At 44.7% G+C, this 23,297-nt stretch overlaps 1 protein-coding gene across 3 annotated transcripts in view; it reads left to right on the top strand.

Moving 5' to 3' along the window:
* Positions 1-23,297, top strand: part of CEP112 (centrosomal protein 112) — a 309,494-nt gene that overhangs the window by 225,574 nt on the left and 60,623 nt on the right. For all 3 annotated transcript variants that reach the window (XM_061145040.1, XM_061145039.1, XM_061145038.1), the window contains one exon: positions 17,575-17,637. In XM_061145040.1, coding sequence (XP_061001023.1) covers positions 17,575-17,637 — 63 coding nt within the window. The remainder of the gene's footprint in view (positions 1-17,574; positions 17,638-23,297) is intronic.

Below are 23,297 nucleotides of genomic sequence, written 5' to 3'. Positions count from 1 at the left end.
AGTTCACGTCTTTTGACTTTTTTGTATTTAAACATTCAGAAGGCTCATGGTCATTTTAGGAGATTGAGGGTCCACTGACACACTCCAGAATGAAGCCTGGCTCGCGGTACATTTGCATATAAGGTATTATTTGTTCTTCATTTGGGGTGGATTGAAAACCAATCATACAGTTCATCAGAAAAGCTCTTCAAGGATTTTAGTAGCTTTGGACTCTGAAGCAATTAACTATAATCTTTCCAAACAAGAGACAGTAGGAATTCTTGGAGTTTTTCCAAGTTCTGTTGTGAGATTACAGAACTAGGGCTGAGTGTGTGTGACAAATGATAGGTGCTGAGCATGTCAAGATGCTGGTTTAGAATGTGAGCAAGGTAATGTGCAGACCTGAAGGAGATGTAAGAAAGGATAGAACACAGGGTAACAGAAAATATGCTCTAGAACCTGATTCTGCTGTGGCTTTTGTCTGCACATTAGATACTCCTCCCCCTGGGGGGCTCCGGCGACATTGCGTTTCTGCACTTGAAGAGCGGGGGCTCAGACTGTGACCCATGGTGGGTTCAGCCAGTTAGCAGCAGCGCGTGGATCGTGTCTTGGATGTCCCAGTGGTAACTCACCTTGATAAGAATCTTTCATTCAAATACCTGTAAGAAGACACTGGGTGTCAAAGTTCTGAATTGAAGTGATGGAGATGTAACTTGGGTTTCTCTGGTGTCTCAGTTGGTAAAGAATCTGCCTGACAATGGAGGAAACCCAGGTTCAATCCCTGGGTGGGGAAGATCCCCTGGAGAAGGAAATGGCAATCCACTCCAGTATTCTTGCCTGGAGAATTCCATGGACAGAGGACCCTGGTGGGCTACAGTCTGTGGGATCACAAAGAGTCGGACACGACTAAACAACTAAACCGAATATAACTTGTCTTTTATAACCAAATACCCCAGAGAGGTGACAAGAAGTAGCTTCACCTTGATTGAGTCATAGGCCGACAAATACCTGAAGACCCACAGGTAGGGGCAGGGTGGGTATTCTGTCGAGAACCCCAGCGCTAGGAAATGAGTGAGACTCCAGAGATCCCTGCTTTGGAAGCCCGGCCAGACCTCGCGGCCAGGCTCCGTATTCAGACACCAACTCGTCATCTCCGGGGGCTGGGCAAGGGATCTGGGAGCATCCTCCACTCTTGGCCACCTCCTTCAGGAGTGTGAGACCCCCAGGCCCGTCACAGCCCCCACCGGGAGAGCCACCATGACCCTCCGCAAAGCAGTCAGATGGATCCTGGAGATGCTGAGAGAGACCTGAGGCCCATCTGCCCTGACACTTCCTGCCCCGAGTGCAGACCCGAGTTCACAGATAAACTTCAGTTCTGAAGACAGGTTTTGACTGCCTGATTGAGTGCCTGATTATCTAATCTATTCTTTTTCTATATTGTAGCTGTCTTCATTATATATAGTGCTCAATTATATAATCTATCCTTTTTGTATACAATAACCAAATATAAATTTGGTTTATAGATTCCCATGTTTGTGTTCTTCATTTGCTTCAAATTAAATGAAACTGAGTCCTTTTCTCTGAGAAAAGAACATTAGCATGCGACTAATCCCTCATTGTTTTAATGAGAACAAAAGCAAAATGTTCCAAAATTTTTGCTTGCAGCTACAAAGCATGTTTAAGGCATAAAAACCTCCTTCATTAAATGCTCACAAAAAAAAGAGAATTGTTTTGAAGTTCTCAGTGTCAGCTTGTATAGGCTGCACTGTAAACTGATACGAACAAGCCCCCATTATGATCTGTGTGCTTTGGTGCCAGAAGGTTTGTTTCTTATGCTAAATTATTAAGTTCTGTCAGCTGCTGGGCTGTCATATAGAGATACAGTAAATCACATTATATTTTGTCATGGATTACACGGAGCAATAAATTTGGGAATAAAGATCAAAGTCGTTCCACAATCACATCTGAGTGTAGGAGGGATGTTTAACTTGTAGAAAACTGATTTAGGTGAAGCTGTTGCAGTTCTTGTGTGCATTTAAAATGAATTTGTGGATATTTGGTTGAAAATGAATGAGCGTCAAATCCCAAAATGACTTTCCATATTTGTATTTAGTTCAGGGACGTTAAATTCTAACACCTAACTGCGTGGTTTGAATTAGATAGATAATTACATGCCAGGTTGGTGGACTCAGTGTAAATTATATCTATGTATTTTAATTGCTTTCATGAGTAAACCATATATTCCAGTCTATATTTGTTTGGGGTTAGCACATAATTAGTTATATACTCTAGGAGTAATATTGCCTGACTCCTTGGAACTGACCGTTGTGCTTTTTACTGCATTTAAAACCATTAAAAGTAAGCCAGCTTAAGATCGCTAAGCAACGTTGATTATTTAGACCTTGGTGAGCTGAACTGGTGGTTATTACCTTTGTTCTGTGTTACCATAGAAACCCTTTCAGGGTTATCAAAGTTGATGCTATTCATTCATTTGAAACAACCAATCTAAACTTATTGGGTTCTTTTTACCAAAAAAACATCACAGTAGAAACGAGATGGAGCATGGTGAGCAGTAACTGTATGCTTTATATAAATTATGGTCCCAGTGCTTTTATCTAAGAAAGAGCCCTCAGTCACATCCTCAGTTAGCTAGACCAGTGGTTCCCAAATGGGCTGATTATCAGAGTCAACAGGAGAGCTTTTAATGCAGATTCCTAGGTCCTAAGCTCCTGGTGGTTCTGACTTCAAATAATATCTTTTTCTTTCACACTGATATCATTTCTCCTAATCTGTTCCTTCATTGTAATCCTGTTTGGGGAAGTACTTCTCAATGCTGTAGATTATTCACAGACATTTAAGGTTTGCAAAATTATTTGTCACGATTTTGGTTTCTTATTTTGTTTCTTCTTGTTATCCTTTTATTGATATATTTTCCTCTAGTGAAATTTAGATTTACACTAGTACAATAATAAATCAGTCTGACATTAGATGTAGACAGGTCACACCCCGAAACTGATACGAGGATTCAGACCTCCCCGTTCCAAGCAGGGCCAGGGTAACGTGTGGGTGGGATAGAGGTATGATGGCCTGCGATGCTGATTTTGGTCTGAAAGGAAATTAAAGGCCAGTTGGTGAGCGAGTGCATCAGGGGGTCCCCAAGCTGGGGGTCAGGCCAAGATGGGCAGCTTGGTGGTGACACCACAGTGGCCTTGTTGGGGAAACTGAACAGTTTGAAGAACTCATCCTCTGTAAGGGAGTGTGTGTGGAAGGGCTTCCACAGAAAGCATTCTGTCGTTCTATAGATTCTATCTTTGGGAACCGAGGACTTCTCAGGCTTTTTCCTGTGTCCTCTGATACCATCGTGATGCTTCATAAGCCCAAGGTGCCCAGGTTTGAGCCACTGTTTTAGACCATCACTGTGAAAAACCCAAAGCAAATACAGTTTTCAGAGAATGGCCTGAGCCGTATGTTTACTACAACTTCTGTGCAAGGAATTGCAGGAGCGGAGACTGGAGAGCTTAAGCCTGCAGAGTGGCTGGGCGTTGGGATCATCCCTGCAGTTCATGTACAACACCAGGAGGAGCATGGAGGCCAGACAGAAAAAGGTAGAGCAGGAGAGACCGGTGAAAAGGCTGGTGTAAAATCCAGGGGAGGAATGGTGAAGACCTGGAAGTGAAAATCGGTAAGACAATCAAGGGTGAGAGAAGAGGATTCTGGGAAACTCTTGTGTTTCTGATTTGGGAGACTCAGTGGTGGTGCGGCTAACAAGCTGAGGGAGGAGCAGACTCAGGGAAGGTGATGTGACTGAGGTTAGCTGGGACGTTGATTCAGTGCCCATGAGACAGCTCAGAGAGGGGGCTACCCTGCGGCTGGACTGAGTCTGGATGTGGGTGCAAGGGACAGAGCAGTAGAAAGAGAGAGCAGGAACTCACCCCAACAAACAGGGGACTTAAAGCTCTAAGAGTGGACTTTTAAAAAGAGGGCTTAGCTAGGGAAGAGCAGATGGCATGGGGCAGTTCTCATTTAAAGTCAGCAGAGACCAATAAGCAGTTACCAGAGAGGCGTCTGAAGAATCAAAAGGAGATAAGTGTCGTGGATGCCAAGGGAGGCAGACAGTTTAATAAAAAGTGAGTAAGTTCAGTTCAGTCGCTCAGTCGTGTCTGACTCTTTGCGACCCCATGGACCACAGCAGGCCAGGCCTCCCTGTCCATTACCAACTCCCGGAGCTTACTCAAACTCATGTCCATTGAGTCTGTGATGCCATCCAACCATCTCATCCTCTGTCGTCCCCTTCTCCTCATGCCCTCAATCTTTCCCAGCATCAGGGTCTTTTCAAATGAGACAGTTCTTCACATCAGGTGGCCTAAGTATTGGAGTTTCAGCTTCAGCTTCAGTCCTTCCAATGAATATTCAGGACTGCTCTCCTTTAGGATGGACTGGTTTGATCTCCTTGCAGTCCAAGGGACTCTCAGAGTCTTCTGCAACACCGCGTTCAAAAGCATCAATTCTTTGGCACTTAGTTTTCTTTCTCACATCCATACACAACTACTGGAAAAACCATAGCCTTGACTAGACGGACCTTTGTTGGCAAAGTAATGTCTCTGCTTTTTAATATGCTATCTAGGTTGGTCATAACTTTCCTTCCAAGGAGCAAGTGTCTTTTAATTTCATGGCTGCAGTCACCATCTGCAGTGATTTTGGAACCCCAACAAATAAAGTCTGTCACTGTTCCCACTGTTTCCCCATGAATTGATGGGACTGGATGCCATGATCTTAGTATTCTGAATGTTGAGCTTTAAGCCAACTTTTTCACTCTCCTCTTTCACTTCCATCAAGAGGCTCTTTAGTTCCTCTTCACTTTCTGCCATAAGGGTGGTGTCATCTGCTTATCTGAGATTATTGATATTTCTCCCAGCAATCTTGATTCCAGTTTGTGCTTCATCTAGCCCAATGTTTCTCATGATGTACGCTGCATATAAGTTAAATAAGCAGGGTGACAATATACAGCCTTGATGTACTCCTTTCCCTATTTGAAACTAGTCTGTTCCATGTCCATTTCTAACTGTTGCTTCATGACTTGCATACAGATTTCTCAAGAGGCAGATAAGGAGTCTGGTATTCCCATCTCTTTAAGAATTTTCCAGAGTTTGTTGTAGTGCAGTAAAATCAAAATTTGATCCTTTTGGAAGGCTAGAAAACACAGACTTTCTGGAAGACTAATTGGAAAAATAAGGAGAAGGCACACATACACAAGAAAGGAACTGAGGACTAGGGCCGGAGATCCAGAAAAGACTGAAAGATGTTGAGAGTTAATGAGCAACTGTACGCCAGTAACACTGAACATCTCCCACGTTCACCAGCTGACAAGGAGATAGACAAGTGTGGTGCGTCCACACGATGGGGTACTGTTTGCCTGACGCACGCCACAACAAAAGCGAGCTAAGAGAAACAGGCCAGACACAGCAGCCCTCTGTGGTGAGACTCCACTTATATGCTGTGACCTGGGTGGGAAATCCATAGAGACAGAAAGAAATCAGTGGTTGCCAGGGGCTTCGGGGGAGGACCTGACCACGAGTGGGTGTGGGGTTTCTTTTTGAGGTGATGGAAATGTCCTGGAATTTAGCAGTGGTGATCGAGATAGAGTTGTACGAATACACTAAGAAACACTGACTTGTGCAGATTAAAGTGTGAACTTCATGAAATGTGAAGTAATTATATATTACTAAAGCTGTTGAAGCTGAAACTCCAATACTTTGGCCACCAGATGCAAAGAGCTGACTCATTTGAAAAGATACTGATGCTGGGAAAGATTGAAAGAGGAGGAGAAGGGGACGACAGAGGATGAGATGGTTGGATGGCATTACCGACTCAATGGACATGAGTTGGGTAAACTCCGGGAGTTGGTGATGGACAGGGAGGCCTGGCGTGCTGCGGTCCATGGGGTCGCAAAGAGTCAGACACGACTGAGAGACTGAACTGAATTGAACTGAAAGTTATTATTAAAAATAGGAAATTGACAGCACCAAGTGTGATTGAAAGTATGGAAGAAAAAGAGTGCATATACTGTGGTGAGGATACAAAATGTCGGTGGCATTATCCTGTAGAGATTAACATTTGATTTATGAACTGTCAGTTCAGCTCATTAGCATATGCCCCAGAAATTCATAAATACACACCAGAAGACGTGTACTGGACTGTCCACACCAGCACAGCTATTGGAGGAGGAAACTGGGAAAGTTCAAGTGCCCCTTAACAGATGAATTATAATAGACTAAAGCTGTGAAAATGAAGGAAACACAGCTGCAAATGAAACATCGAGAATGAATCTTGGGAACAGTGTTGTGTGAGAAAGTCTGTTTTGGGAAATTACGTAGAGCATGGTTATTTGTATAAAATAGAAATAGTAAAGCTAAGTGATAAGGTAAAGTACTTACACAGGTACTATTTTCTAAATCAGGCAGTAAATAACATCCAAGAGTTGCTGATCCTCAGGAGCGAGGAGGTGCAGTGGGCCAGGAGGATGTGCTGGCGTCTGCAGTGCGGGATGTTAAGTTGTGTGGTCATTTCAGGAGGGTTCTTTATCGTGTTTCATAAACACACAAAATATTGTGTCCTGTATGTGTCCATTATTATAAGTGTTGACAAATAAAAGTCATTAGCAATGTCAAAAGCCACAGAGTGCTCCAGACTTGGGGACAATTCAGAAAGAAAATTGCTTCCTTAGTAAAGAATCAGAGGCAAGTAGTTATTTTTATGGACTTGAAGTGGAAGAATGAGGAAGAGTGAGAAGAGTTGGTTCAGTGGTAAAGAACCTGCCTGCCAATGCAGGAGACATAGGTCTGGGAAGATCCCATGGAGGAGGGCATGGCAACCCACTCCAGTATTCTTGCCTGGAGAATCCCTTGGACAGCGTATCCTGGCGGGCTACAGCGCATGGAGTTTCAAAGAGTTGGACACAACTAAGCAAACTCGCGCACATACTAGGAGAGTTGCCCACAAAAGCCCAATTTGGCGGGCTGCTCTCCTGATACCTGGCACTGCCGGTCTGTAAGCTCAGCGGTCGCTCAGCTCCATCTTGTTTCCACTTCATCCATTGGAGGACGCAGCTTGCCTCAGCCGTCAGCACCGCTCGGCCGGCTCACCCTGCCCTGAGTCTTCGGTCTGCCGGCTTCTCCTCCTGCTCACTCTTCCTTCCCCTGTGGTTTTCCTGCTCCTCCATGAAGAGCTGGTCTTGGTCCTCCTTGCGGGACCGACTCACCGCCCTCTGCTCACTCGCTGTCCTGAACATCCACCGCACCTGCATGGCTAACCTCAGTCCAGTTTAATCTCTGTTGTCCACTTCACATGCACATTATAAAGTCATGGCCAGGGAAGGTAGATGCTCTGCCTGTGCTCACACCACCCACGCTGGTTTAAGGTCAGAGCTGGTGCTGGTAACGAGCGTGCTCCACCGCGCACCGTTTGGCAGCTGTGGCCTCGTCGGCCGGAGCAGCTGGAGTTGATGAAGACGACCTCTGTGTGCAGACCAAACGGGAGCCTTGGCACCATACTCCTTGTTGCCAAACGTTTCAGATGCTATTTTTCAGTGAATTGGTGTGGTAAATCTCTCAGTACTGGCAACCCTGGAAAACTACATAAAACTACACAGGCGCTAAGCCATTTTTAATAATGAAGATCTAATGACTAAATCTCAAGAGTGCCCTCTCAACATCTTTCTGAACTTCCGAATTATCTGTGAAAGGGACTAGAGCGTTTGTTAAGTGTCGAGATTACTGCTTTAAATTGAACTTTCTGCAAACCTAATGTAGCAACTTCCTGTAAATACATTGTTTTATAAATTTCCTACTAATATTCATTACATTATACAAGTGAGGCAAAAAGTAGAAAATTTTCTGAAATAAGTAAAACATTAATGGGATCTATGAGTATGCCAAGTCAGGACATCTAACTCCTAGATTCAAAGCTTACTTGAAATAATTGATTGCTTGACCAATAATTCAAGTAGAATCATTTTAACATGTTTTGATGTCTGAAGTCACATGTTTGAAATAGATCTTCTCCCTGCTTCCTGAAAGTGCCATGCCAATGACTGTGCTACTCACATATAGATCTAGTAAGTATATTTAAAATGTATATGCTGAAACTTGTTAAATACAGTAGTCATTTTCTTTATTTGTCAAATCATGCAACATTAGATTTTGGCATAAAGTATAAGTGAAGACATAAAAATATTATAGAAGGTAGAGAATCTTAAAAAAATTAATTGGCCCCATTTACATTTGGTCTTTGATGATAAATTCTTTTTTGCACATCAGAGAATAGCTGCTTCTTCCCTGGAGCAAAATAAAGTTTTTTTTTCTCTCCTTCATTTTCTCAAAGTTTGTACTTCTGCCCAAGTATTAAATGCATTTCAGTTTCTGTGGCCTGTGCTTCAGAGAGCTTCTTTGAGGGTGAGCTTTTGAAATATGATTAGATCTTAATTCTTTAACTATTTTCATAAGCTTGTTTCACAGTTTGCATTCTTATTCAGTAATGGGAAGAAAACTCATGTAAATCTTATATGATCACTTCTGGGTGTTAGCCACGTAAGCATGTATGTTGCAATGGTGGGAAAATGAGTCTCTTGAATTACAGGGAGGGCAGAAAGCTGGCTGCCCCGTGTTATTCTTTAGGTTATCTGTCACAGACCTGAAGACCAGTCATTTTAGTCCACAGTATTGACCACAGTTACCAAATCTGTGTAGAGAATGTATCCAGTATTCATTTGGCATATTCACAAATGGGGCCAAGTTCAGGAATATGGGCATTTTTTCTGAAAATGGATCCACCAGTAGTTACTGAGGATAATCAATGGTGATATTGATAATAATATCACAGCCCTTTTCCAAAACTGTCTAGTTTCTTCCTTCTTTAATAGAGAATATAGCTCCTTACCAAAAAAAATAGGCATTGACAAAAACCAAAACACTTAGGGCTTCTATTTACTAGGTTAAGGTTCTGGGTAAAGCAACAGTATAAAATGACTTAGATCAATTTTCTAGAAATGAATCAAAATTGAAGAATCACTAAATATGACATTTGCTAATGTTTTGCAGTTTAGACCAGTTTGCCATTTTCTCAAGTTAGAATTTGCGTATAATGATGGAAAGGAAGAAGGAGTCTTTAATTAAAGTACCCTTTCTTGTAATGACTGTCTCAAACTGAGAACTTAACTGGGACTCAAAGTAAGATTCAGATGTTCTAGATGCAACAGTAGGACTTGATCTCATTCATAGTAACTTTGTACGGAGACAGATGATTATTAGACTCATCATGGTGATCATTTCATAACATATGCAAATATCAGGTCATTCTTCAGGACACCGGAGACTAACAAGATATTGTATGTCAACTCTATTTCAATTTAAAAAAGAGAATCATCTTGTGCTGCTAGAGAGGGAGCTCTACTCAGTACTCTGTAATAACCTATACAGAAAGAATCTGAAAAAACTGGATATATGTATATATAGCTAAATATTAATGTACGTACCTTTGCTACATACCTGAAACTAACACGACATTGTAAATCAACTATAGACCAATATAAAATAAAAATGTTTAAAGTTAAAAAAATATTTTCAGTTTAAAAGCTTACAAAAAAAATCATCTCATGTTAAAATTTATCATTGACCACTCCCTAATAAAGATGAGCTGGAAATTCTAGGGAAAACAATGATTTCAGAAATACTCTGGTACATGCAAATATTTGTTGTTGTTGTTGTTTAATCAGTAAGTTGTGTCCGACTCTTTGCAACCCCATGAACTATAGTCCTCCAGGCTCCTCTGTCCATGGAATTCTCCAGGCAAGAACACTGGAGTGGGTTTCCGTGTCCTCCTCCAGGGGGTCTTGCTGACCCAGGGATCAAACCTGCGTCTCCTGCATTGCAGGCGATTCTTTACCGCTGAGCCACCAAGGGAGCACTTCCTCTGCTGTCTGTCAAAGATGTGACCAATTTCCAAGATCTTAATTGAAGCATCTGCATTTCATCTTCAGTTTCAAAAGATATTTTCACTAAGTATGCAATTCTAGATTGACAAATTTTTTGCTTTCGGCACTGTAAAGATTCATTATGTTATCTTTTGACTAGTATAGTTTCAGATGAAAAATCCTTACTCTTATTATCTTTTTTTCCCCTCACTTCTTTTTTATTTATTTTTTATTTTTTTAATATAAATTTATTTATTTTAATTGGAGGCTAATTACTTTACAATATTGTAGTGCTTTTGCCATACATTGACATGAGTCAGCCACGGGTGTGCATGTGTTGTCCATCCTGAACCCCCCTCCCACCTCCCTCCCCACCCCATCCCTCTGGGTCGTCCCAGCGCACCAGCCCCAAGCACCCTGTCTCATGCACTGAACCTGGATTGGCGATCTGTTTCACATATGATAATTCACATGTTTCAATGCCATTCTCCCAAACCATCCCGCCCTCGCCCTCTCCCAGAGTCCAAAAGACTGTTCTATACATCTGTGTCTCTTTTGCTGTCTCACATATGGGGTCATCGTTACCATCTTTCTACATTTCATCTATATGCATTAGTAATACTGTATTGGTGTTTTTCTTTCTGGCTCTGTATAATAGGCTCCATTTTCATCTACCTCATTAGAACTGATTCAAATGTATTCTTTTTAATGGCTGAGTAATATTCCATGGTGTATATGTACCACATCTTTCTTATCCATTCGTCTGCTGATGGACGTCTAGGTTGCTTCCATGTCCTGGCTATTATAAACTTTATCTTTTTTAATAAACTATCTTTTTAATGTGTCATTTTTTGGATGTTTTTAAGATTTTACCTTTATTTCAATTCTTGCGATTTGATTATGATATATCTGATTTGGTTTTCATTGTCTTTCTTTATTGTTGTGGTTCATTGATCATCAACTTGTGGGTTTATAGTTTTCTTCACATTGGAAGTTTTTCCACAATCATGTCTTTAAATATTTTCCCAAACCTTCTCCTCCTGGTAAACAATTTCACATATGTTAGTTGCTATGACATAGTCTCAGGGGGTCATTAAGTTCAGATTTTGTCTCTCTGACAGTCACTTGGATATTTAAAATGCCTTTTCTTCATATTCAGTGATCTTCTATAGTGCCAAATCTGTTATCCCACCAGTGAAATTTTCCTTTCAGATAATATATTACTGTGCTCTAGGCTGTTCAGTCCATTTTTAGTTCTGTTTCTCTCTTCACTGTGTTCCAAGTTTTTGTTTAAATACTTCGGTCTGTTTTTAATTAGTATTTTAAAATCTTTGTCTACTAATTCCTCCATCCCTGTCACTTCTGGGTCTAAGTCTGTTGCCTGACTTCTCTCCTGCACACATATCCCTGCTCCTTCTTCTGTCTGGTTATCTTTGATTGGTCGGATCCAGTATCTGCCTCCTGGAGGAAGGCAGGGCGAGTGCTGGGCTTATCTCGCCAGTTTCCCCACCCTTCCCCGGGGGCACGGTCCTGTGCTTCCTGCTCCCGCTCACATCTAACAGCGGTGCTTCCTGCGTCTCGTCCCACTTCCTGGCTGTTTACACGGCAGGTTGCATACAGTCCTAGGTACTCTATCCCGGCCAAATGTAAAGTGTGAGTTTTATTTATGCTTCTAAACTTATACCTTTATTTTGAGGTGCAACACAGATTTTTCAAGTTAGAAAGTTCTGTAAATATATTAAATACAAGTATTTGTTATGAATTCTCTGAATATTTCTGTTGGCAGAGCAGTACACAAGTTACATGTTAACATCTGGCACCAGCGGCCATAACCGCACTCACAGTGTTTGAGGAAGCTTCAGGTGGATTCCTGCAAAGCTTATGAATAGAAAACACTGCACAATACACTGAGCTTTATGCTGCATTTCAGGGTTCTGGGAAGCATCTTTCTCTTTAATCCTAAAAACAAATATATTATTCAAAGATGTATGCTATTATATTTTTTAAGAAACCTCTATATAAGATCTGGGCTTGCCTTGAATATGAATATTCTAGACGAGTCTTGTAATTTTCATCTCCTCAGGTCACGTTCTTGGAAATCATGAATGCCTGGACTTTCACCACTAATGATAGGAAATGAGGGGAAAAAAGGGGATGTGGGGTGGGGAATGAAGGACTCTTTTGGAATTAAGACAAAATACCCTGCAGGAAAAAGGTAGCAATTAAAATGATTAACCATGGACACTTTTGTGAAAGTTATTTGGTGCTCCTTTCCAGGAGAGTTTGAAACCCAAGAGTTTGATGGGAATCACAGAGAAAGTAGACGAACACATTGGACTCTGGAGCAGAGAAGAGTGAGCTGAGAAAGCAGCCAGGAGCAGCAGAGGGAGCTGAGCGCCGGGGGTGGGAGGCCAGGCCACGGAGGGAACGGAGGTCGAAGGACAGCAGCGAAAGCAAAACCACATTCTCGTTTCAAGATTGTCCTCTCATCTGTTATTCTGCATCTGTTCAGGTCACACTACAGATGATTATTGGAAAATCACGTTTCTAAATAGTAAGCACAGCCGTAAAAATAAGATTTAGATTAAAATAATTAACCCTAGCCTAATTTTATGTATGGAAACAAAATGGACAGTCAGTACATCCTGAGAATAAAATTATTCAGAAGTGTTTTAGAGGCAGTTTGCATCGTAACTGAGCTGTAAAATTTCAACAGTGCTAAACTAGAGCTTTTTAGACTTACTTAAGAGGAGTTCTTTGGGAATGCCTTTCTTTGGGATTGGAATGAAAACTGACCTTTTCCAGTCCTGTGGCCACTGCTGAGTTTTCCAAATTTGCTGGCATATTTTTTTTTTTTTTTTCCAGTGGGTTTTGTCATACATTGATATGAATCAGCCATGGATTTACATGTATTCCCAATCCCGATCCCCCCTCCCACCTCCCTCTCCACCCGATTCCTCTGGGTCTTCCCAGTGCACCAGGCCGGAGCACTTGTCTCGTGCATCCCACCTGGGCTGGTGATCTGTTTCACCATAGATAGTATACATGCTGTTCTTTTGAAATATCCCACCCTCACATTCTCCCACAAAGTTCAAAAGTCTGTTCTGTATTTCTGTGTCTCTTTTTCTGTTCTGCATATAGGGTTATCGTTATCACCTTTCTAAATTCCATATACATGTGTCAGTATGCTGTAATGTTCTTTATCTTTCTGGCTTACTTCACTCTGTATAAGGGGCTCCAGCTTCATCCATCTCATTAGGACTGGTTCAAATGAATTCTTTTTAATGGCTGAGTAATATTCCATGGTGTATATGTACCACAGCTTCCTTATCCATTCATCTGCTGATGGGCATCTAGGTTGCTTCCATGTCCTGGCTATTATAAACAGTGCTGCGATGAACATTGGGGTGCACGTGTCTCTTTCAGATCTGGTTTCCTCAGTGTGTATGCCCAGAAGTGGGATTGCTGGGTCATATGGCAGTTCTATGTCCAGTTTTTTAAGAAATCTCCACACTGTTTTCCATAGCGCCAAATTTGCTGGCATATTGAGTGCAGCACTTTCATAGCCTCATCTTTCAGGATTTGAAATAGCTCAACTGGAATTTCATCACCTCCACTAGCTTTGTTCATAGTGATGCTTTCTAAGGCCCACTTGACTTCGCATTCCAGGATGTCTGGCTCTAGGTGAGTGATCACACCATCGTGATTATCTGGGTCGTGAAGATTACAGTTCTGTGTGTTCTTGCCACCTCTTCTTAATATCTTCTGCTTCTTTTAGGTCCATACCATTTCTGTCCTTTATCGAGCCCATCTTTGCATGAAATGTTCCCTTGGTATCTCAAATTTTCTTGAAGAGATCTCTAGTCTTTTCCATTCTGTTGTTTTCCTCTATTTCTTTGCACTGATCGCTGAGGAAGGCTTTCTTATCTCTCCTTGCTGTTCTTTGGAACTCTGCATTCAAATGGAATATCTTTCCTTTTCTCCTTTGCTTTTTGCTTCTCTTCTTTTCACAGCTATTTGTAAGGCCTTCTCAGACAGCCATTTTGCTTTTTTGCATTTCTTTTCCATGGGGATGCTCTTGATCCCTGTCTCCTGTACAATGTCACAAACCTCTGTCCATAGTTCATCAGACACTGTCTATCAGATCTAGTCCCTTAAATCTATTTCTCACTTCCACTGTATAATCATATGATTTTTCCAGTGGTCATGTATGGATGTGAGAGTTGGACTGTGAAGAAAGCTGAGTGCCAAAGAATTGATGCTTTTGAACTGTGGTGTTGGAGAAGACTCTTGAGAGTCCCTTGGACTGCAAGGAGATCCAACCAGTCCATCCTAAAGGAGATCAGTCCTGGGTGTTCATTGGAAGGACTGATGCTGAAGCTGAAACTCCAATACTTTGGCCACCTCATGAGAAGAGTTGACTCACTGGAAAAGACCCTGATGCTGGGAGGGATTGGGGGCAGGAGGAGAAGGGGACAACAGAGGATGAGATGGCTGGATGGCATCACCGACTTGATGGACATGAGTTTGAGTAAACTCCAGGAGTTGGTGATGGACAGGGAGGCCTGGCGTGCTGCGATTCATGGGGTCACAGAGAGTCGGACACGACTGAGTCAACCGGACTGGACTGAACTGAACTGAAGAGCAGTTCAGAAATCCAGGCAGCTGTGATTTAGGCTCAAACAGTAAAGACCTTGAAGGGTGATACGTTCATTTTATTTCTTCAGTTAGTCTCATTATTCCCCAGAGTACTGATTCTGCTCTCTGTGGCTCTGGCAGGTCCTGGAGGTGTTCATGTCTCACCAGCTGGCCTCACTTTAAAGCCAGCACTCTTGATTTCCAGTGGCCAGAATGCTTCTTGGGTTCCTGGGGCTCAAACTGACCCCTCCGCCTCTTTTCTACCTGGCTTCCCAGGTGACTGTTGACACCTGCCCGCACACCTGGAATCTCCCAGAAGCCTCCTCTGCTGTCCCTGCAGAGGTCCCCAGGAACCTCTCCTTCTGCACCCCGAACCGGGGATGAGGGACCTCACCGCCCACCCCGTCCTTTACTCGCGGACACGGCTCCGCCCCCTCCACAGTCAGGCCTCCCCTCTTCCTACACACAGCTGTGCTGTCCTCCTACGAAAAACAAACAAACCCCAGCCCCTTCTTTCCGCACTTGCCCTGTAACCTCCAGCCCATCTCTCCGTTGTTTGGTAGCAGAGTCTGGACCCCTCGGCCCCGGCTCCCGTCCGTCCCCTCCTCTCCTGGGCTCCCCGGGGCACTGGGCCCACTCAGCTGGCATGTGGACCACCGGTCCCCCTCACACCCACCTTGACACTCTGGAGGTATCGATGAAAGCATCTTTAAATTAAAAAGTACTGGCCGACACAGATGCACCTTGAGTTTCGCCGCGGCCTCGGTTTCGTAGAGAGTGGTTTATCAATCACGGAGCCGTCGGGACTCTGAGTTTTTGGGAGAGCAGCCGCCGCCAGGCCCGGCCTCTCTGGGGGCTCCAGGTGGGAGGGCCTCAGAGGGCGCTGGGGAGCTTGTCATGAAGCGCAGGGCTGTGTAGTCAGCTCGGGTCCTGTAACAGACCCACATGGGCGCCTTGTCAGGAGCAGAAACGTCCCCCCAGCAGCTGGGGGGCAGGAGCCCCCACCCCCGACACACGCGCCTTCTCACTGCGACTGTGCACGGGGGCCCGGCGGGGCCTCTTCTTACCGGGCCGATCCGGGCCCGAGAGCTCCGCCCACAACCCAGTGACCCCCAAACGAGGCTGTGTGGGTGTTTCTCAGCGTGTCTGACTCTGTGCGACCCCACGGACTGTGGCCCGTCAGGCCCCTCTGTCCATGGGGATTCTCCAGGCCAGAATACTGGAGTGGGTTGCCATGCCCTCCTCCAGGGGATCTTCCCGACCCAGGGATTGAACCTGTGTCTCCTACATTGCAGGCGGATTCTTTACCGTCTGAGCCTCACTCCAAACACCATCACTTGGAGTTGGTTTGCTTCGTGGAGAGATGGAATGAGAGAGGAGACCCAGGTACAGCTCAGGGTTAAAATTAAAGCAGAATTGTACAAGAATCAATATCCTGAACATCTAAGAGGCACCCTTCTGAAACCCTTGGTCACCAGGTGTGCGCCTCCAGGCGGTAAACCCGAGGCCACAGCGCTGGGCAGTCAGATGATGGCATGGGAGATTCCGGGAGCCAGCGCACCCGTCCCGGGCCTGCCCGTTCTAGAGGATCGCGCTTTAAATAGGAAAGAACACCAAAGGTCACCCCAAATGCAAGGCAATTTCTAAGGTGAAAAACAGACCAAAACGGGCTGGCTCAGCATGGAATTTGTAAAGGGAACTAAGAAAAAATACAGATGCTCTAGAGAGCAGAAAGAAATCATGTGTGTGTGTGCATGGACACACAGACGTGTCCAGGTGTGTACGAAATTAATCCTCGGGGAGCAGTGGGACCCAGAGAGGCCCTGGGCCAGCGCTCCAGCTGGTGCAGGGCCTGCTCCCCTGTGGGGCCGGTCCGGCTCCCTCATGCCCTGCATGTGCCGCTGGGGTGGGTTACTGAACCTCTCTGCACCTCAGCTTCCTCGGCCCTTATCAAAGGGGGCGTGATGGTGCTGTTCAGAGCACAACAACAGAACTCTGGGAAATATAAACAGCGTGGCAGAATTTTTTAAAAATCCAAAGTTGAGAAATCAGTACAAAATATTAATATCAAAAAGATAAGGTAATAGAAAATAGAAACAATGAGAAAAAAGAGACGATAAACCTGAGAGGTCTAGTCATCAGAGCTGAAAGACAGGCGGATGGAGAGAGGAGATGGAGGGAGGGTTGGGGAAAAAGAGAGGAAATGAGACAGTCATGACCAAAACCTCTGCTAGAATGAGGGCCACAAGGCCAGACCGACAGGGCCGGCGTGCTGCCTGCACGGTGCGTGGGAGGGGAGGCCGACTCCTTCGCCGTGGTGTCCTGGGTGGGAGGATAAAATGGAGATGCGAGGCTCCCAGAGATAGCAGAGTGGGTCACACACAGGCCCGGAGCTTGAGTGCAAAGGAGAGAAAGCCGCTCTCGGGGTGTGGGCTGGTTCTGGGAAGGCCACCCCACTACCCGGGCACAAACCCGGTGCGATTTAGGTGCACTTGTCACTCCAGGAAAGGAGGGCAGGGCAGGGGCTCCGACCTCAGCGCAGTGCCTCTGAGCCTCCCCTCTGCCTCGGTCAGGACCATCTAGTTCTTTCATCTCTAAACTAAGGGAAAGGGCATTAAATTTGCCCCCCCCCCTCCTCTCCACCCCCTCTCCCCTGGTTTCCTCTTCCTCCTCTTTCCTGTCTCTTCCCCTGCACCTCTGAGCCGGCACACTTCTGCTGGATCTATTTCGGTCTCTCCTTCTCCCTTTCTCTTTCCACAGAAGTCTGTGTTTGCCTAATAATTGGCAGGAGAGATCTTTTTTTTCTCTTTTGCTTTTTAAGTGATGAATAGTTGGCGTTAGATCAAAGGCAAGGCCTGTGGTTTTCTGGCTGCCCCAGAAGGGCGTTGCGGCTGGCAGCCGGCCCAGTGCCTGGTGACGGGCGTGTGCAGAGATGCCAGGCTGACAGGTCACTGTGTGTGTGTGTGTCTTCCTGTCCGTGTGTCTTTCAGGCCAACAGCAGGCTGAAGCAGATTGAGAAGGAATACGCCCAGAAGCTGGCCAAGTCTTCTCAGGTAAGAACATTAAACAAAACAGAGCAAAACCAAAGCAAACAAGAAAGAAACCTCAGCACAAAGGGGTTTGTACTTCACAGCTCAACGCACTTCTTTCCAGTCTTTTTATGGATGAGTATCGTAGTTTGATAAGTATGTGGATAAATAAAATAGGTTTTTAATATTTCAGTCTCAATTTTTAAAAATCAGGCAAATCGAACCATTTGAATCAACACACACAGCCAAGTCACGGCACACTTGTACTCAGATGTTGTAAAACCAGCCTGTGCACTTGGGCAAGCCCAGGCCAAACCACATTTCACAAGGGCAGGAGACACACACCTACACTTGTGATAGAAGTACTTGTGATGCCATCTGAGCTCTTCTGCAGTGCTCCATCTTTCTTCACCTAAATGCTGTTTGAACTGTGGTGCTGGAGAAGACTCTTGAGAGGCCCCTGGACAGAAGGAGATCCAACCAGTCCATCCTGAAGGAAACCAGTCCTGGGTGTTCATTGGAAGGACTGATGCTGAAGCTCTAATATTTTGGTCTTCTTTTCATTGGAAAAGACCCTGATGCTGGGAAAGATTGAGGGCAGGAGGAGAAGGTGTCAGAGGATGAGATGGTTGGATGGCATTGCTGACTCAATGGACACTTGCTGTACTTAGTCGGTCAGTTGTGTCTAACTCTTTGCGACCCCATGGACTGTAGCCCATCAGGCCCCCTCTGTCCATGGGATTCTCCAGGCAAGAATACTGGAGTGGGTTGCCATGCCCTCCTCCAAGGGATCTTCCCAACCCAAGGATAGAACTCAGGTGTCCCACATTGCAGGCGAATTCTTCACTGTCTGAGCCACCAGGGGAAGCCCCTCAAGGGACGTGAATTTGGGCGAACTCCAAGATGCAGTGAGGGACCAGGAGGCCTTTTATGCTGCAGTCCACGGGGTCGCGAAGAGTCAGATACAACTGGGTGGCTGAACAACAACAGCAAAAGGCTGCCTAACAACAAGATTCAAAACGGCAAGTATACCGAGTTAAATTAGCAGCTCAACCGTTGACTTCTTTCGGGGGAAAGAAAATTTACAAGCCCAAGCCCCAGCGATCATGTCTTGCTGTGTGTTGTTACTGCAGTAGCTTTAGTAGAAGGTTTTCTGCACAAGTTGTTATAAAGATCTCCTTTGGTATCACCCAGGGGATTCCAAGCATTCCTTAGCTGTGTGAGTCATTCTGGAATAAACAAATGCTGATTTTCATCTTACCGATGGCGAGATTAAGCCATTTCATTTTGTAGACATCACATCTAATGACTTTTTAAATCTACTCTTGTTAGTATTTTCGCCATGAGTACAGTGAGATGTGGTAGTCAGCTGAAATGTTTGTGCCTTTCTGCAGGTCACTAAACAGTGGCGTTACTGGCAACACCACAGCAAAGCGATAATAAAATTAAGAAATTTATGGGTCCCTGATCATATTGACTGGAGGAGGAAATGGCAGCCCCCTCCAGTATTCTTGCCTGGGAAATCCCATGGACAGAGGAGCCTGGCAGGCTAGAGTCCAGGGGGTCGCCAAGAGTCGGACACGACTGAGCGACTACAGGACTGCAGTGGCAATCACAGTGATGCCTCCAGTCCTTCTTCATGGGAACTTGGGTTAGAAACCATTTCTGGCCCCATTTTCCATTTGAGAAAACTGAGACTCAGGTGAGGTCACGCAGGTTAGCACGTGACTAAGCTGGGAGCCAGCCTGTCTTCCAGCTGGAACGGAAGCTCTGAACCTGACACCACCCATCTGACCCAACCCTCACATTGTTAATATGGCAAAACTCTGCTGAATAACTATGACATTTCTTAGGTTCTACAGTTATTGCTAAAATGTGCCTGTATTATATAGTCCCCATCCCATCGGGAAAGCAAGAAGTCTTTGTCTGAGTGAGGACTGATGTGTTTATCTGAAAGCTGAAGGCAATTCTTGATTGCCCTTTTCCCAAGAAAGAAAACAGGGAAATGTTCTTTTTAATCCACTGAGAAAGGTTCTTCTCATCAAAAGAAATCTTATTACTCCAAGAGCTCAACTAGAACATGAAAACACCCCAGCTGGCATCCCCTCACATCCTGCTTACGGTGCTTTATGCTAAATGGGGAGGCGGGAGGCAGCTGAGAGTGAGAAGCAAGACCGATGATGGAAATGCCAGGATGAGCAGGGTGTTTCGGTTTATCTCAGGGAAGGTGTGAAGGAGCCTGACTAGTCCTCGGTAAAACAGATGGAACCTGAGTGGTGTGGAAGCATGCCTGAGCCTTCTGAATACCTGCCCCACCACTTGGGTGACCGCGAACCCGTTACCTGCCGCCTCCGGAGTTCCTGCGCTCACTTGTGAAGCAAGGAGCAGCGGTGCCCTCAGAGCCACTGGGTGCAGGGAGGGCCTAGGGCCCAGCGAAGGCCTTCACGCTGTGAGTTCTCACCGGAGCTCGAGGGACAGGAGAGGAGGGGGCGGAGGATGGAAAAGAATGGGAGGAGCAAGAAATTGGTTATTTTAAATTTATTTTGGGGTGCTCAAGAATGGATGAAACCTCCCTCCAAAATCTGGAGAGGCGGTGGCGTGCTGACCATTCCCCCGAGTAGGGACGTGCAGGAGGCAGGGAGCAGAAGTCAGGTGTGGCCACCGTCGCACGCCGTGACCACCACCATCCGTAAGTGAAGGGCAGGGCGACCCCCGGAGAGAGGGTCCCCTCCGGCCCGACCTTCTCGTAAGAGGCAGGATGGGCTGATAGGACAAACGTTCCTTTTGCACACCACAGTGTAAAGCTTGACATGCGTGTGAGTGCGCGTGTATGCTTCCATCTGGGAACTGGCATTTGAGAAGCACTGCCTACAACCCAGTCAGTTCAGAGAAGCGGATGATTTAAAAATAAACATTATGAGCCGGAGCTGTGGGCTGACTTTCACTGTTTTCCCGAGATAGTTTGCTGGAATCTCTAATGTGTATCTCAGCTGAGGGGAGTGCCAAAAGCAAAGCTGCTTAACTGCTTATCAGATTTTTTAAAATCCTTCTCTCAAAAAAAAAAAAGTAGTAAGATTAACGCATTAGTAATGAATGCATGGTACCTAGGGGAGCATCAGGTTAAATTTGGAAAACATTTTAAATATTTTCCTCCCTTGAAGGAAGTTACTTCATCCTTAAGATTTTATCAAGCTGTAGGACATCGGGGCTTGTGGCCTCTGCACCCTCGCAGACCCGGGACGGTGCCCCCCGACTCCCCCCCAGGACGCTCCCTCCGATGGTGATGCTGGCACCCTCCCTGGGCACATTCCCAAATACCGTTTCCATCAGAACCGCATGTTTGTTCTTTTTTATCTTAATACTACATATTAACCTTGCCTTTTCATCTTTCATGTGGTCTTCCCCACTCAGCTGACTTACCTGGTGGCCATTTTTCAAAGAGAAACCTTGCCGTCTTACAGGAATGTAGCTAGTGCGCAGAACTGCTGGCGGAGCCCACCCACGGCCCCCGGCGCCCCTGCTGGTGCAGAGCAGAGCCCAGGCGCAGTGCCCAGCCGTGCCCCCGGCCTTTCCGTCTCCCTGCCCGCCACCCGGAGGGCACGTGCACCCCCTCCCTCTTACTTCCAGGATCTTCAGTGTTTGCCAAACCCTGCCAAGTACATTGTACTTTAAAGAAGAGTTTTATGACAGTCTTGACTATACTATGATCTGAAAAACAAGAGTTAAAAATGAAAGCCTACCCTCTATTTTGAACCCTGTTACTTTTGAGACCTAGTAAGACCACTGAAATTCATAGAGTCGAAATTGCTTGACAGTAATGATGAACTATCATAGCTTTCAGTGGTTAGGTTGCTCCCAACATTAGCTCCATATAACTTTGCTTTTGCTTTCCCAGATACTAATTTTTAATATCCACGTGGAAATGTTCTAATTCACTTCCTCTAAAGCTAATGCAGGGTAGATGTTTAGTTGAGTTGTGGCATTTTGTTTTTCTCAGAAACTTTTTGCATTGTTAGTCTATGAAAAGACTGTGTGTTCGAGCTCAGTCATGTCCAACTCTTTATGGACTATAGCTCTCCAGGCTCCTCTGTCCATGAAATTTTCCAGGCAAGAATCCTGGAGTGGGTTGCCATTTCCTCCTCCAGGGGATCTTCCCAACCCTGGGATCAAACCTGTGTGTCTTGCATCAGCAGGTGGATTCTTTACCACTGAGCCACCTGGGAAGCCCTGTGAAACCTCATGAAAAGACTAGATTATCTCAATATAATCATATTATATTATAATCATAATATAATTGTGGATCATTGTTCCATGACTTCAATGTCTATCGAGTGCCAGTAACGTGCACTGAAGAGAAGAGAGTCCGTCTCACACCGAGGGCTACAGCCGAGACCTGATTAATCTAGTTAGCGTGATTACTTCTCAGTCTCAAAGTAAACCTAAAACTGCTTTTAAAGTTACCCACATTTCAGCCACCTCTCTAAACCCATCACATCTGTCAGCCTCTCAAACAATTTCATTTTGAGGCATTTTATCTAAAGTGTTTTGAAACTCTTCCTGTATCATCTTCATAAGTTTTAAAATGCAGCTTTCCAAAGATAATCTCATTATTTCTCCCAAAGGAATCTCATTGTTCCCGCAAAGAATGTAAGGTTTCATTTTCTAACAAAAGCAAGAGTGTTCCCTTCAGAACATCCTGCCCTTCACCTATTGTTCCTTCCAAAACATGCAGTGACTTCTTTTTGATGAACGCATCTCATAAATCTTCTGAAAGGAAGAAACACATATCTTGTGTCCTTGTGGTCATTTGAAGAGCTCCCAAATTTTTTTTATCTTCAGTCTTGGTCAGTTAGAAGCAAGTCTAAATCTTAGTAATTTGCAAAGACACGAAATTGTGCTGTAACAATGCATCGTGTAATCATGGTGAGGGATGTACAAATCGACACGTAATGAAATTGCACAGAAATAAACACACACGCATAGTGAACACACTACAGAACTCAGTTTATCACTTCTACCACGTTTTAGTTTACTCAACGTGAAACACTGCAATAGTCATTGAAATAGTTATTTTTACTATTTGGCCCCAAGTTCTTATGAAATATCCATCTTGGGTTTCATGTTTGGGCCAAGGAAATCTGGCTCCTCCTTATCTCTGGCTCCTCTGGCTCTATGACTGCGAGCTGATCATTCTGTGCCTCAGTTTTTGACATTTACTCTAAGAATTTAACCTTCCCTGTTTCGTAGAAGTGCTATGAGAATGAACTGAATTGATGCCAACTTGGAAACATTTAATCAGAATTCAAAAAACAGATGAAAACATCTTCATTCTCAGTAAATGAATCCCTCTGCTCCTTGCAGAAGATTCCAGTTTGCATTTTAAAAATTAATATATTTTGTAATTTATTTCACACTTGTCTTCTATTTGATTATTTTCAAATTCTAAGTGTTGAACTTAGTCACAGTGAGCTTGTGCACTTCTCAAAGCGTAAATGTTCCTTTTTGGGGTAAATGCTCTATTTTTGCCAGCGTGCGTGTGCTCATTCAGTCATGTCCGACTCTTCAACCCTATGGATTGTAGCCCACCAGGCTCCTCTGTCCAGGCAAGAATACGGGAGTGGGTTACCATGCCCTTCTCCAGGGGATCTTCCCAACGCAGGGACTGAACCCGCATCTCTTGTGTC

This window comes from Dama dama, chromosome 5, assembly GCF_033118175.1.
Source record: "Dama dama isolate Ldn47 chromosome 5, ASM3311817v1, whole genome shotgun sequence".
In the NCBI taxonomy this organism is placed as follows: domain Eukaryota; kingdom Metazoa; phylum Chordata; class Mammalia; order Artiodactyla; family Cervidae; genus Dama; species Dama dama.
The sequence above is the reverse complement of the archived record's forward strand: the minus strand, read 5'-3'. Positions and strand labels throughout refer to the sequence as shown.